The sequence below is a fragment of the Python bivittatus genome, unplaced genomic scaffold (genome assembly GCF_059951505.1).
Source record: "Python bivittatus isolate LINGU-HERP-01145 unplaced genomic scaffold, Pbiv_v1 ctg000200_np1212, whole genome shotgun sequence".
In the NCBI taxonomy this organism is placed as follows: domain Eukaryota; kingdom Metazoa; phylum Chordata; class Lepidosauria; order Squamata; family Pythonidae; genus Python; species Python bivittatus.
Genome location: NW_028277040.1, coordinates 18325293 through 18341407, shown reverse-complemented (window position 1 = coordinate 18341407; position 16115 = coordinate 18325293). Strand labels below are relative to the sequence as shown.

Sequence of the window (16115 nt, the reverse complement as noted above, 5' to 3'; positions counted from 1 at the left end):
GCACGATTAAAATGCTTAAAAGAAACATTTAGCAGTTAGAAGGCTGAAAAACTGGTTTTTCAGCTTTCAGGCACAAATGCGCAACAGTGCTTTTCCTAAGGTCAGCAAAGCAGGTGGTGGGTGAAGGAGACAAAATAAAGTATTTCACACAGAGAACATGAATGTCATGAGAACTTAATTTTCTTTACTGTTCTTTTTATACGAATTGTCAAATTTTTGACAGCTGATTATATCCCATTAGCAAGATTCTCACAGAGATTTCTTTAAACACTCTATTGAAAGGGAAAAGATGGTATAATGTTACATAAATCTTTACAACTCCCATTTTTAGGACTCCGTTTATCTTTGAGTTTGCAAGGGTGGAACACTTTTCATTCCTTTGTTAACCACCCTTTGATGAACAGAAGCTATAGCTACCTGCTTACAATAAATGGAGGAATATCCAAATGTTCTGAACTTGCAATACTTCCAATAACTCCCTTCTCTTTCCCAGGCTTATAGAAGATCATTACACCAATGCTAGACGTTTTGCTCATAAAGTCACTGTAATAATTTCATAATCTCCTCCCACTCTAAGAAAGCAAACACTTTATTAGAGCTTTAACAGAACATCTCCTAGCTCTTTTCCAAGGCAAAATTAAAACTACCAATGAATAAAAAAGTGAAAGAGGAAAGAGGAAACTGTATTGTCCTTAAAGATTTTATTTCAAAATTCCTTTATACTTTTGCAAAACAACATCACTAAGCTTAACTGCCCCCCCGTGGCTAACACTGTCAAGGACTGTAACAATGATAGGGCACCCTTAATGCTGATATCCTACAAATTCTCTTCCTCATCATTAGAATTTGTTTAGCCATCTTTTCCTGCTCTGGAAAGAGTAAGAACCAACCAAAGAAAGACAACCAGCAGATATCATCAGCACTTCCACATCTTTAGTGATGGCAACTTCCTCTGGATTTATGTCCTTACTTTTACTATTTCATATATGCATGGTATTTGATATCTTAAGACACTATTCTAAGAAAAAACAGCATGCTAATGTACCCCCCTAGTTTTCTCTGCCAGTGTGTATGGCTAAAAAAAATCTAGATAGATTTTCCCTAGTTTACTTTATATGTATGTCAGAAACTATGATTTCTTCCTCTCTTAACAAGTCAGAATCAGAAACCAAAGAAGAATGTGCCAGAGTTCCTTGTTCAAATGTGTTTTTAATAATAATAATAACAACAACAACAGTAATAATAATGGTACACTGGAATATCTGCAAGAAATACCATTTGCCTGCAAGCAAGAACTGGTGGGACCACAAGACAGACAAAGTAATAGAAAATGAAGAAGCTAAAGTGCTCTGGGACTTTAGAATTCATACAGACAAGCACCTGCCACACAACAACCCAGACTTAACAATTATTGATAAGAGACAAAAAAGTCTGGATAGTGGACATTGCAATACCTGGAGACAGTAGAAGAGAAGAAAAAGAACTGGAGAAAATCACAAAATATAAAGTCCTGCAAATAGAAGTAGAACAACTGTGGCAAAAGAAAGCAAAGATAGTACCAATAGTTATAGGCGCCTTAGGTGCAATCCCAAAACATCTGGAGAACCACTTGAAGACCATCGGTGTTGACAAAATCACCACCAGTCAATTGCAAAAGGCAGCTTTACTTGGAACAGCTTACATCCTGCGATGATACCTTTAACACCATCAGACAACATCTGCTTATCCCAGGTCCTTGGAAAGGACTTGATAGGTGGATAAAAATGCCAAATCCAGTCTAAGCATCTGGCTGTGTGAATAATAGTAATAATAATGATAACAACAACAAGACGACCACGGGTTGAGCTGAGTTTAGTCACTATTGTCACCTAAATGCAGCTTTTACATTTTTCTTATATAAGAATAATCACCATAGACATAATACACACATAGCTAAGCATTTAACTCCAATTGTTTTTAATAGAATAATAAAGAGCATACACTTTTGTATGGACATTTTTGGACTTAAGAGCGTTTCATCAGTGAAATGTTGTCCAGCAGTGCATTTTAAGTCAGTATGTTCCCTGATGACACAGGTCAGGTCAGTAAATCTTCCTTTGGCTGCTGTGACAGATTTGGTAGACATTTTGCTCATAAAGTCATTTGTGTGAGCTTGGAGTTGAATGCTGTTACCCAGTGGGATAATATCTTGCCAGATTCTCCCCCAAGGAGCTTATCTGCAACTGGGGAATGTTCTTGGACTCACGGTTCCATCTGGACGGTCCATCAGGTGGAGGACATGACTAGAGTTAATTCTGCCTAGTTACAGCTGATATGCCAATTATGGCCTTTCTTGAGTGGCAGGCCCTGGCAACAGTCACCCCTACTCTCATTACTTTTATATTGTACTATTTCAATACCCTTCTCTGAGCTGCCCTTGAAGACTACTCAGAAACTGCATCTGATGCAGAATGCAGCAGCCCACATGCTGACTGGTGAGAGCTGGTTCAGTAATATATCACCTATACTGCAAGAACTGCACTGGCTTCCAGTAGGTTTCTGAATACAATTCAAGATGGGGTACTGACCTTAAAGCCTTTCAGGACATGGGACCAGAGTATCTTTAGGACCACCTTCTCCATAATAATCTGACCAACCTGTCTTTCTGTACAGGAGGGGATGCTATAGGCTTCTTCAGCTGGGAGGTGAAGGGGATGGTGGCCAGGAAGCAATACTTCTCCATTACTGCTTTAAACTTCCAGCATAAGCAATCCCCAAGATTCAGATGGTCCTCCCACATCTCCAGGAAAGCAATTAAAACTTGGCTTTTCAGGCAACCTTTCCATTTTTGTGTGTTGTCTTCTAATTCTGGATTTATATGGATTGTTTTTAAAATGTTTTTATTAGTTGTTTTGTGAATTGCCTAGAGTTTTTGCAATTGGGCAATATATAAATACTGAAAAATAAGTATTTCTGCGATGAGTGCTTTTGAAAAAAAACCTGCTGCAATTACACAAACAATACAATCAATAGTAAATTCCTATGAAAATTTGCCTTGAGTTCAAATCTGGGTACATGAGACAGTATATATAGCCTCATGTAACTAGATCTGAATTCAGCTGAGGCAGCAGAGTACATATGGCTCTCGTATTCTCCCCATTTCATTAAAATCAGTTATCAGTTGATAATAAGCCCAGCTTATGCCACCAATGGGATATGTTGAAATTACATAGGGTAACTCTGCTATTCCCCAGTGTTGCCCATATCATGCCCATGATAATGCATAGTTTTAGTCATTCCACTGAGTTATCTTCACTGGCAAAAGAGCTCTATCAGTTGGACTGGTCAGGCTGACAAAGTCATGATCTAAGTGGCTTAGTGTTGCTTCTGCCGAATCCTATAACCATTCAAGCTGGTAAATCTCAAATAAAAGAATGATATCCAAAGGTAGTAACAACATGTGGTTAAGTGACAAGGTTTTTCATTACTCAAGAACAGAACAAGCATTCCTAACCAACTGACTGCAAATAGAACAGAATTCTGACCATTCCTATTCTAAGAGAGCAAGGGCAATATAATACCTTTACTGAAAAATTTAATATTTGTCTTAGAACAATATTTCTAATCAGCCTGTTGTAAAATCATATACACTATGAATGACCTAAGGCACATTATAAACTCTGCACAAGCAAACATACAGGATACTTCTTAAAATAATATCAATTTCCAGCTCTAATAAATACCACAGAATTCGTAAGTATTGACACATATTTTCTACTGCCTCTGTTACCATGCGATATATTTCCTGCTGCATTTGCACAGCCAATTCTCTATATAGAAAGATCTTAGAAAGTGCATGGTGATTTTTAAATGCTTCCCCCCTTATTAAATGCCCATTGAAATACCTGATAAGAAGAAAATATTGCAGCAACGCCAAGCACCTGAACCATCTGAAGTGGCTGGCACCAGCGAAAAGGAGCAGCATGAAGAAAGTCGGTTGTTGGAGGAGCTGTTTGAAGACCCAGCAATGCTCCTCCTGAGATTTCCACAACGCTAGCACCACACCAAGCAGTTGGTTAACATTTAAAAAGCAAGACTGTAATAAAGCAGGGGCTGTGATAAAAATCTCTGTCTCCAAGAGCAAGCAGCCTCAGGAGAAACTCACACAAACAATACGGCTGAGAGAGTCTCCGGAGGCTAAGCGAAGACTCTGAGGGGAGCAACTGATGTTCTTTCCCAAACGGGAGAACTGAATTCGGTCTGTTCTTGACTAGGATTCAAAAAGGCTACACATTAACAATTAATACACTTTAAATACCACTGAAAGCAGGGCAGTTTACATAATTTTGAATAGTAAAACAGTATCTCACTGCCAGAAGGTCAGTGCCTGAAAACTGATCGTATACAGTACTGCTAAGTAAAATTAAACGTGCTGTGATGAGTAATTGGCGTAATTTGTTGTTTGCTGTTCAGAGAAGCTCCAGAGCTTGTCACAGTTGTAGACTGTTTAGTTAAAAATAAACTACCAAGTGACTAATCCAATTGTCACTGTTTTGGATACATTTAGGAAGGAGAAAAAACATACAATTAACCCAACATGTAGTATAGGCAAACTTGAACAAATACATTAGATATGTGTTATTTTCTCTCCCATATAAATTTAAATAATCCATATACATGAGAGCTGATACTCACTTTTGAAATGGAAGTACTTTATCTTATAATTAATATTAGGCAATGTAAGGGTTAGCAATGAATCGAGTTTGCTTAACAAGATGAAAGGCCTAAATAGTTGGGCATTCAGATATTATAATATGCAAAAGATACTTATGGATCATTCATAAGTGAAACGGGAATATAAAAGTATTCTTCTGAATATTTGAACAGATAACTGAAAGAAATTAAAATGTACATAATGAATTTTAATTTTTATTCAAATCTATATAGTTTTTTAAAATTGTCTTTAAATGAAAATTTAATCTACCAAAAATGTTAAGCTAAAGCTTAATGCTAAGTTTACATTCTTTTACATTTGAAACTTCATAATTAAATTCACTGCCACCAAAATCAATCCAGAAGTAATAAATAATAAATTAACTAATAAAGGACTCCTGTTATTGGCAATCTAAAAGAATAATAAATACATCAACTACACAATTAACTCCTACTTTTTGGCTACACACACCACAAGTGTTTGCCTCACTTCTAGAAGGCATTTTGTATCTCATCAAGGGGCTTATTAGGTGAAAATTCCAGGTTGCCCATTCAGTACCTGGCCTTCCATGATGCTTCCAGAAGTCTTCAAGTATAGTCTCTAAGTAAATGGTCTTATTCAGTATCTCTGATCATCAACCCCCTTTTTTGAAGAGCTTTGTTCCAAGGTAAAATAAACTGAGCTTAAGCCACTGGGGCTTAAGTTAGTCACAACTGGCTTATTCATTTCACAAAATATTACAACATATATGTCAGTGTAGATAGTATGAGCAAACGTTGTTTTTAGAAATTTTTGAACATTCAAATTAGTTTCAAATCAACATATTTGTACGATTCCTAGAGATTATTGCATTATTTAATTATTTAAGTACTAGCTAGTTAAATAATTACTATCTAGTTACTACCAAATATTGTCAAACTTTATTTTCCCTTCAGATTTGAATTATCTTGACTCAAACTAATCTACTAAAGAGATATATATAATCCCACCTTTATTTTTTTATAAATAACTCAAGGCAACGAACATATCTAATATTCCTTCCTCCTCCTATTTTCCCCACAACCACCACCCTGTGAGGTGAGTTGGGCTGAGAGAGAGTGACTGGCCCAGTCACCCAGCTGGCTTTCATGCCTAAGGTGGGACTAGAACTCACAGTCTCCTGCTTTCTAGCCTGGTGCCTTAACCACTAGACCAAACTACCTCTCCAGTTTGAATATTAGACTGAAATATATTCAGAAAAGTTTACAAAGTATAATAATAAAATATTTTGTTTTTAACAATAGCTTTAGGTTTAAAATAATACTAAGTAAACTATCTGATCAACTCCTATATCATATATATTAGAAGAACAAACAGACCTTAGTCCAAATCATTGCCCATTTTTATTTCCAGGGATTTCTCCATGTCATGTTTTCTTTCTATTTCTAAATCTGGCAATAGAACCATATTTTTCTGATTTATATGAAGTGATTTTGTTAAATGCAACACATCAAGGGACAGACCTGTGCCTTAATACATTTGCTAATCTTTGTAGTTTTCAACTGAAATGGCAGCTAATCAAGAAATTTCCATTGCTTAAGGATAGAACAATTAACAAGCTACTGCACAACTGAAAAGGGGAAATTAGTAGCATGAGTAGCTGTTTTTCCAACATTCTTTTTAACAGCCAGTAGATGTCAACATAAATCCACTATATGCCTCAACTCTAACCCAGTTCTTGTCAGGTTTGTTAAAAACATGATGTTATGTTATTGATTTTGAATGCACAGTCAAAATCAATGTATGAGAAATGATTTCATCTTGGAAAATAAGAACATGGCAAATACTAGGTTTTCTGTTTATGTTTTGCATCATGCTATCAGTAAAAAGGTACCAAAATGTATTTATATTCTTTAATTTTACCCTTAGCCTTATTCTTAATCATCTGAACTTCTATGCATGTTTAGCCATACTTAATCCAAATTATCCACAAAATATTTCTTTCCATCTGGATCAAATAATCCACAACTCATTTAGAAGCTAAACAGGTGAGGAAAAAAAAGATAAAGTCTAGTTTCAGTTCAACTATGATGACTCACAGTTTTCTTGGTAACAACATGGAAATGATTTGTCACTACCTTATACTGGATGTTTGTGCGATTTCTAGTCTATAGCCCTTGTATTTCCCGTCAGTCTCCCATGAAAGTACTATCCAGGCCCAGCCTTGCTTAGCTTTTTGAGATCAACTGAGATTTGCCAGCTGCTACCTAGCTGGTCCTTAAGTTAACTATAGTATTCTCAAGAAATTTTCATAGCACAAATTCTAGAATTACTAATCACTAAATCATAGAGGCACGCTGTTACAGGATTAGCTAGAAGCCTTCAAATAATTCTAAATTCTCTCTCCCAATCTTATTAAATATATTAGATTAGTCTTCTTCAGCCAAATGCCCTCCAGACATGTTGAGACTTCAACACCACAAAAATTCCTAGCTCATCTAGAGGAAGGACTTCTATGAGTGGCAAAAACAGAGAGTCAACAGAGCTATGGTACTGTATGTTTTCCAAGCCAACAGCCAGAAGGACTACAGTATCCAGAGAATGTGGACATTTGCAAGTACATTCAGTACATTCCTTGCATCCCCAGGTCATGCTGTTTGGTTGAAATATAGAGTGCTTGTTTGCCTTGCAAGCTCTAAAATAATCTGCTGCTTTGAGATATAATAGAGGATACTGTCCCACCTTTCTGCTGACAATATTTAACTGCCAGTTTGCTTAGATTCTGTAAATGGAACATGGGGGTGAGGAGTGCAATGCTTATGGGCCTACCCAGCCATCTTAATCTAAGATACTGGGGGAAAATAGCATGGGTTTAGTTTTAGGTTAGTTAATTATGCGTTATTTAACTGACATTCCTAGTTTTTAACCAAATAATGTAAATTTTAGGAAAAGATGCAACAATGGTATTGTTTCTCTATATTGCAATCAGCATATATCTATTATTTTATTTATTTTGTAGCATTTATTAACCACCCCACTCTGACCACTTCTGGGCAGCGTAGAAGAGCAAACCAAAAAGCAGAATCTCTCAGTTGAAAACAATACAATAATCAGTCCAACAGATTAAAATAATAATAGAATAAAAACTTCATTTTAACTTTAGGAAGTCCCAATAACAACCAATACAAGTGGATGAAGTAAGGACTACAATGCTGATAAAATCATAAACAGATACTTAAATATCAATCTCCCATAAAATGCTATCAGGAGTCTGGGGCAAAGATTCCTGGTGGGTGGAACCTAAGTCTCAAAGAGCTTAAGATGGTGCCAAAATTAAAGAACTGAGATTGCTTTGCAAAAATACAGTAAGCTTGATATACAAAAGTTACTAGAAACAATAAAATAGAAACGGTCAAAATTTCAAGAGCCAATAAAGCAAGCCAATCCACACCTTACAAGAAATCTTGTTTATGGGCTTTTTTCCCCTTGCAGTTTGTTTGTTGGTTTACACTGTGAGCCACCTGGAATCAACTGGAGTCAAGTAGCAGTTAATTCTAATAAATAAATTTTTTAAAAATCATCAACCTGATCACAGGTCCTTGTCTAAAAACTTTAACTCTCCCTTAGAGACATGAGATTTTCCCAGCTTGCTTTACCTGCTTGCTGTTTTGGGATAACCCCTAACTCTAAGAGATTGCAAACTTCAGTTGGAGTTTTAGGAGCAGTTTATTTCAGCTGCTGTGACTTAATGGAGCTTCAAAGGTTCCAGTTTGGAGCTCCCTCCATCACCTCCCTTCTCCAGAGAAGTCAGCTTAACTCTGTTTAGCAGGGCTCCTGATGGTCTGCTTTTCTATAAGTCTGCAGAACTGCCCTCTGCTTCTCCAGGCTCTAGTAAGCACTTCCCCTGAGGAGATCAGCTGTGCCTGGAGTTCTTTTGGTCCCTCATCCTGAAACCACCCTATCCTCTTCCAGGGAACCATTCTGCTTCACTCTGATCTCTCTCAGGTTTCTTAATCCCTCTCTTGCATTTCAAAAGGAAGCTTTTTAAGCAAAAAAAACAACAACACTTCCTTGAGGCTAGGATTCTAAAATAACTTAACATTTGCTTTCCTCTAGAAAAAGAGAGGAGCTTTGCATTACTTCCCTTGTCTCCATGTTGATCAGGTACATTTTACCAACAAGGTGGGGTGGGGAGACAGGGAAACTATTTCTCCTTCTGTGCCTGCCTTTGAGGTGTTTGCCTGGGTGAAAGTGGGCAGAAGGACTTGCTAGCCTTACCTAGTGAATGCAGCGGTGCCCATTCACCAGAAGGATTATGTCAGTGTTGTCCAAACAGCATGGCTGGCTGGGGAATTCTGGGAGTTGAAGTCCACTCATCTTAAAGTTTGGACAACATTGGATTATGTAGTTAATTTGAGAGTAACAACTGAACATTGGATGCTGTCACTTAATTCAAACAAGGATCTTATAATCATGGCAGTTTCCACTGCCACCAAGTCCTTTCGCTAAATATAAGAACATTCTTCTGCTTGTGTTACCTACACCCTGAATCAATACAGCACTGCCACATGAGAGAAAAAAAAAATCTTTTAATTAAGATGGTGTATAATGACAAGTATTAAGTAGAATCTTTTTTGTAAGCACCATGTATTTTTTTACAGGACACTTTTAGTATAAATATTCTTAACCATTACAAGTGACTGGGATTTGACCGGCAAAATTCCAAAAGAAGAGCCCACATTTACCATTTTACTCTTTTAGGAAGCACAGGAATTCATTGCCATAATGTTTGCCCACGTGCATGAAGAACCCACGTATCAATTTGGTCCTATTTATACAGCATCAATCAGTCAAAACCCTGGTGGGGGCAGAGGCATGGACTATAATTGTGGGCACTAAAGAGAGATTGATCATTTATTTAACCTGCCTATTATTCAGATGGGCTGTTGAAATGTTTAGGCTGCACTTTTGAAGTATCTTCTATATCCTTCCTTTTTTAAAATGTCTGATTCAGACATTGCAATTTTTCACTGATTCCTCCAGTTCCCCACTTCCTTTAACCATCCTCATTAGGGGAAAAAAGAAAAAAAAGAATCAAGAACCAGAGAATTGCAAATGAACCCTCCATCTCAACTGCTAAAATATACCCCACAAACCAGGAACATAATACAAAGATAGTCCTAATTTATCTAACAAATTAAAACTGTTTGCCTATCTCTGATGTAGACAATTGATAGTATATTACTTTTTTCAAAAGCTGACTCAGTCACTGGGCAACCGCACAAAGCATCTGCACAGGATGGCAAAGTGTTGTTAAACTATTTCACACATAGGAATTTACTAAAGGCATTAAAAGATTGTGACATCACACCAAAGAGACACAGCACTATAACTATGAATCTTAGAACCAGGAGAATTATGCATTTCTTCCCTCCTTTGTATATCTTTTGAATTTATTCCAAAATTCCATCCATGAACAAAGAAATAACTAAATATACTCCATTTAATCAGCTAAGAATAAAGCTTATCTCTGTATCTCATGAGCAAATGAAAAATATTGAGAGGCAGTCTAACATAAGCAGTCTCAGTAAGAGGAATACTTCTAGTGTAAGGCATATGAAGTGAACAAGTCATTATGTTTTCTAACTATAGCCTTTCAGAGAAGAAATTCGAATGAAAGACAAAAATGTCTTTTATCCCACTGTGTGTAATTTTTAGACTCTTGTCTGAAAGAGAGAAACCAGTTCAGCTGGTAACAAAGGAACAGAAATGGTAATGCTGTTAGGTAAAGCTCATTCTCCTACAGTTATTGGATGGGGTCAATGTAAGACTACACATACTATCCTTTAAAAAACAACAACAAATACACTCTGTACTGTGATACCTCCCCTGATACTTGAAGTCGCAGAATGCATACTGAATTCCTAATTTTTGGATGAGAGTATGTAAAATGCCTTTCCCCCCATGCTAGATATAGCATTGTGTGTGCACGGGTGCTGGTAGGACAGCATGAAATAAAGCTTCAGAAAATCAATCCCCACCTTTGTTTTTGTTTTCTAAAGAATGGCTTGAGTCCAGAGATATAATGCACATGGAGAATGATTCATGCAGTGCAGTGTCCTAATTTCAATATCAGTGTTTTCAGTGTTTTAAAAAAGACATCCAGGAATAGATGTAGGAAATATTTGTCTGAACCTCTTGAGAATCACTGCCAGTTTGGAATATACTTTGTGCTAAACAGGTCCACTTTACTGTTCTATTACCATAGGGGCCTTTGCTCAACTACATGTTATGTGCCAGTTACGCTCTTTCCTGGATCGGGAGGCCCTCCAGTCATGCCCTAGTCATCTCCCATATAGACTATTGCAATGCGCTCTACATGGGGCTACCTTTGAAGAGTATCCGGAAGCTACAGCTGGTTCAAAATGCAGCCGTACGGGCAATTTTGGGTGCCCCAAAGATGGCACGTTACCCCTTTGCTGTGGGAGCTGTTTGCTTCCGGGTCCAATTCAAGGTGTTGGTTATCACCTTTAAAGCCTTACATGGCATGGGACTGGGTTACCTGAGGGACTGTCTCACCCCCGTTATATTGACCCGTACCACCTGGTCAAGCACAGAGGGTATGCTGCGGACTCCATTGACAAAAGAATGTTGACTGGTGGGGCCCAGAAGGAGAGCCTTCTCTGCTGTGGCCCCCGCCCTATGGAATACTCTCCCCCCCCCAGAGGTGAGGGAGGCCCCTACTCTCTCAACCTTCTGGAAAGTGGGTAAGACCTGGCTCTGACAACTGGCATGGGGCGCAAAAAAGGGCAACCAACCCTGGGGTGGCTAGAACCTTGCAGATGCTCCTGTATGTTAATATCCTTTCTACCAGCAGCACCTTGGAATATATTATTATTTATGTATGAATATGGTTTTTATTTTATTTTTATTGTATTTTAATTAATATTTATTTTTTGTTTTTACTGTAAATTGCCCAGAGTCACTCCCTAGTGAGATGGACGGTGACCAAATTTGAAATATTTATTTATTTTATAATATTTTATTTATTTATTAAATTTCTCCCCCGCCCATCTCCCCCCAATGGGGGAACTCTGGGCGACTCACACAAAACATTAAAACCATAAATATATATAAATACATAAAACATCAATTTAAAACATTACTAAAAAAGGAAAAGGAGAGTCCAAGAAGATATAAATACAAATATAAAAAATAAAAAATAAAAACATGGAAAGTGTTCAGGGCCAGCATGTCTTTATTTAATACATGGAGATTTTTGTTACTTCTACATTCAATACACCTCTTCTCAGACACATCTTTTGTATACATCTTCTCTAATTTAGAGCTGTTCAATAAACTTTTATGAATAAACACTAATTACCATGCATCCATTCTTCAACACACTATCTTTTTAAATGCAGTCTTTTAAAACATAATTTAAACATTAAAAATGGTAACTACCACTGTTGTATTTCAGCAGGGTATATTCTTTGGAGTTTATGCTTGGGGAAAGATAAATGCTACTCAGATTTTCTTCGATGTAGAATTTGTGCCACTGCTGAGAGCAGAATGCCCACATCCATTCTTAATAGAATCTGCAGCAATATTAATTTATGCCCCTAGCACTATGTGACAAATTATTAGACTATTATTTAAAACATTACTGTTATTTGGAATTGCAACTGAATTAATCCTTATTTAAATATAGTTAAGTGCATATAAGATTACAGAATTACTGTATCCTTAATGTTATTTGGATCTGAACTTATTTTTGCTTTTTAATTTATTGCAACTTTTTCCTTCTGCTATGAACTATTTTCTTACATTTGCTGCTAGTATTCCTTCCTAAGGAATGGTAAATACAGCTGTGTAATAAGAAATAAATGACATTATTTGAAAAATTGTCCCAATTTTTGTTTTGTAGTAGCTTCCATGCAAAACTTTGTACAACCCTTTTCTCTATACTGTATCTTTTTATGGCCCACAGGAGTTTCTATCCCACATCTTTTTAGTTTACTATACTTCTTATATTATAATTCCACCCAAATAAATTGTCTACTAGTGCTTGCACAGGAATTTATAATATAGCATTAATACTTTTCTTCTGCTGCTTATTATTGTTTACAGTCAAATCTAGGGGTAATTTCAAGGCGACAAAATTATTCACTGATTTCAGGAGTGTGAAAGTTTTTTATTATTGTCAAGTAAAAAAATACAGAGACAGGGTCAGAAATTTTAAAAATTGGTAGGAACTCCAGCCCTTTCAGGATACTATTGTGATTGTAAATGTTATTGTTCAAAAATGGCACTGAACATTTGCCGTGTGACTTGAGACAGCTGCTTTGCTTTGCCAAGAAGCGCGTCGTGTTCTTCTCTTATTGCTCTGGTTCCTCACACCTAACTTATCATTCCCTTCCCCTTCCCTTTCCCTCCCTCCTCCTCCACCTCTAATCCCTGACTAAAATTATGCCCTCTCTCTCAATGTGTTAATTTGTTATATAAAATAGAAGAGAGATTCTTTTGAATTTAATTTACCTTTATTACAGGTAGTCCTTGATTAATGATGGTAATAGGGATTGGAATTTCCATCACTAAGTAATATGGTCATAAAGCGTGACGTCACATGACCACATCACTTAGCGATGGCAATCCCAAAAGTCCCCATAGTTGTTGTTAAGCAAGAATTGTGGGTTGTTAAGCGAGGACCTTCCTGCTGGCTTCCAACAAGTAAAGTCCCAGGTGGCTCACAAGCAAGCCAGCAGTGGGTAAGTGGGCCAGCGCAAGTGCAGTTGAGTCATGTGCAAGCCATCCTACGCTCTGCTGCCCTTGCTGCCCCCATCTGACCTTCATCCATCTTCTTCCTCCTGCTGCTGATGAGGCATACCTGGCCTGACCCTTTGTGAAGCCACAGCCACCCCGGCTCAGCTCAGCAAAGCGGTCCGAAGCTGCCCCAGCCCAGCACTGCAAAGCCCCAGCTGCCCCAGCCCAGCCCAGCCCCGTGACACAAAGCCCCAGCACAGCACCACAGCATGGCATGAAGGCCCAGCTGCCCTAGCCCAGCAATGTGGCGCAAAGCCCCAGCCGCAGGTTCTCTTGCCTCCCTGAATTCTGCAGCCCCTGCTGCTTTGCAGTCTGCCACCCGCATCTCACCTTCGCCGTCTTCTTGCTTCTGCTGCTGACGCACAGGCCCGAGGTAGCTGCTGGTTGTGTGAGGCCTCTTCCTGAGGTCTCATCAGGAAGAAGGCCTCACACAGCCAGCAACTGTCTCATGAAGGACCAGGCTGGGCGTGCCTCTTCAGTGGCAGGAGGAAGAACATGGCAAAGATCAGCTGGGGATGGTGGAATGCAGGGTGGCAGGGGCTGCAGAATGCAAAAGGGCAGAGATGGGGGTTGTTGAAGCGCATTCTACGGTCATAAAGGCGGGAGGACTGCCAAGCACCCGAATTCTGATCACATGATTGCAGGGGTGCTCCAATGCCATAACTTTAATGGTGTAAACACCATTCATTCAGCGGTCACTGAACAAATGGTCATTAAGTGAGGACTACCTGTATTATCTGTATGCCGCCCAACTCCCTATGACTCTTGGTGGTTCACAAATAAAAATATTAAAAACAAAATACAATAAGAAACAAAAATAAAAGAATAAAAGAATAAAAGATGACTAGGATTACAAGAAGTTGACAGGAATGAAAGAGAAACAAATCCACACCATCCAGGAGGCTTCACTCACCTCTCCAAAGGCCTGGGTAAAGAGCCAGGTCTTCAGGTCTCTTTATTATTATTATTATAATTACCTTATTACATAAGGGGGGGGGCTTTATTTAAATAGCAGTCACTTATGAAAATGGCCTGAATTCTTCAACTCATATCTAGAACATACATGTTACATCAAGCCATAGTTTGTTTAACCTTGCTTTAATGAATAAAGCAAAATTGTCTGAAATTATTTATCTACAGGACCTCACTCCAGAGGTCATAGGCACTGTAAAAAATCAAACACAGCATTTGACCACATGCTTAGTCATAAACCATGTTTTACAAATAACAGTGGTTAGTGTTTCATAGCATTCAAAGCCAAAACTAAACAAACCACATTCTGCTTGAAATATTCCATATGCCCACTATAGAAGACTAGTTCTGATTTCCTAGCTGAGCTCCTCTAACAAAGCTATTCAAACTAGAATATTCAAGCTGTCCAGCTATTAAATTTTAGATGACCTTTATTCTAAGTTAAAAGGAAACACTGCAGATGAAGAATCAAGAAACTTTGTCATGAATATTTCTTTATATTGCTAATTTTCTTAAGCTTCCAAAATAAAATAGCTAAACATTCTCACCCATATACACCCACAGACCTAGATATAAATATACTAAGATTCTAAAGTATAAATATCACCCTACAATGCATAATATCCTGAAACAACTAGCATATCCCGCTCTTAAAACAAATTCTTAGTGTTTAATCAGCAAAATCAATTAAACAATATATCCCTGAAAAAATATGGTAAAAAATAATTTTGGAGGAGAAGCAGTGATCTAAACAAAAAACAGTAGAGATTAAAGGTAGAAGTCTTTTGGTCTATGAAACTGTACATAATACTCAGAAGAAGCAGGAAGATGACTGTTTAATGCATCATTTAAACTGGTGGTGGTTACTGATAAAGATAGTTAAAAATGTCATTTTTTAAATAAAAAAACCGATGATTTTAAAATCTATGATTTCTCCTTCTCACTAATTCTATGCCTCTCTTATAAATATCCATGCTGTGGCTAAGAAATACAACATCTGCGTTGCAATATTGACAAACAGCTTATGGCAGCTGATGCCCATGAATTATGTCACATTGATGTACCTAACAGAAGAGCTAAATAAATAAATAGGTCCCTTGAAACAGAGAAAGAAATATAAGGGCCTTTCCAAGAGTAATGTATGTAAGCCCAATGTGATCTCTGAAATTTCCAAGAACATTATTTTTTTTTCTTTCAGAATAAAGCTCTATTGTATCTCTGTATGCGAACTACTTTGTTGTATTAAGTTTTAAGCTAGAATTGTTGCAGGTTTCTCTTAAGAGAGAGAGAATCAGTAATGCAATGATCCAAAAACTTTAGCGTTGTATGCAAATGTATCTATCTACTAGTTTAGTTTAGTTTATTATTATTGATTAGCCATTAGGCCATATCAGGGTACAGAGTATAAAACGTATAAAACATTATTAAGACCATATATTAAAAATAGGATAAGAGAAACAAATTAAAATTAAAAAAGAAAGAAAAAAGATGCAAATCATATTTCTGTATCACCCCTACAATTTACTCTGATCAGATCCACATATGCAGATCTCAACTCTACTGTTTTGTTCAAATAAAGGGCCATAATATATGTAATTTTTGAATTCTGACCGCACATTAAATATATTGTTTTAATATAAGGATCCCA

General features: G+C 37.3%; 1 protein-coding gene across 3 annotated transcripts in view; it reads right to left on the bottom strand.

The window, feature by feature from the left end:
- The window catches only part of ZNF385B (zinc finger protein 385B), a 147112-nt gene that overhangs the window by 62846 nt on the left and 68151 nt on the right, over window positions 1-16115 (bottom strand). Inside the window, exon 1 of one of the 3 annotated variants that reach the window (XM_025167406.2) lies at window positions 3885-4339. The exons of the other annotated variants lie outside the window; for them this stretch is intronic. Within the exon in view, the coding sequence (XP_025023174.1) occupies window positions 3885-3929 (45 nt within the window). The 5' untranslated portion in view covers window positions 3930-4339. Of the gene's footprint in view, window positions 1-3884; window positions 4340-16115 lie in introns of those variants that run through there. 3 annotated transcript variants of the gene reach the window in all.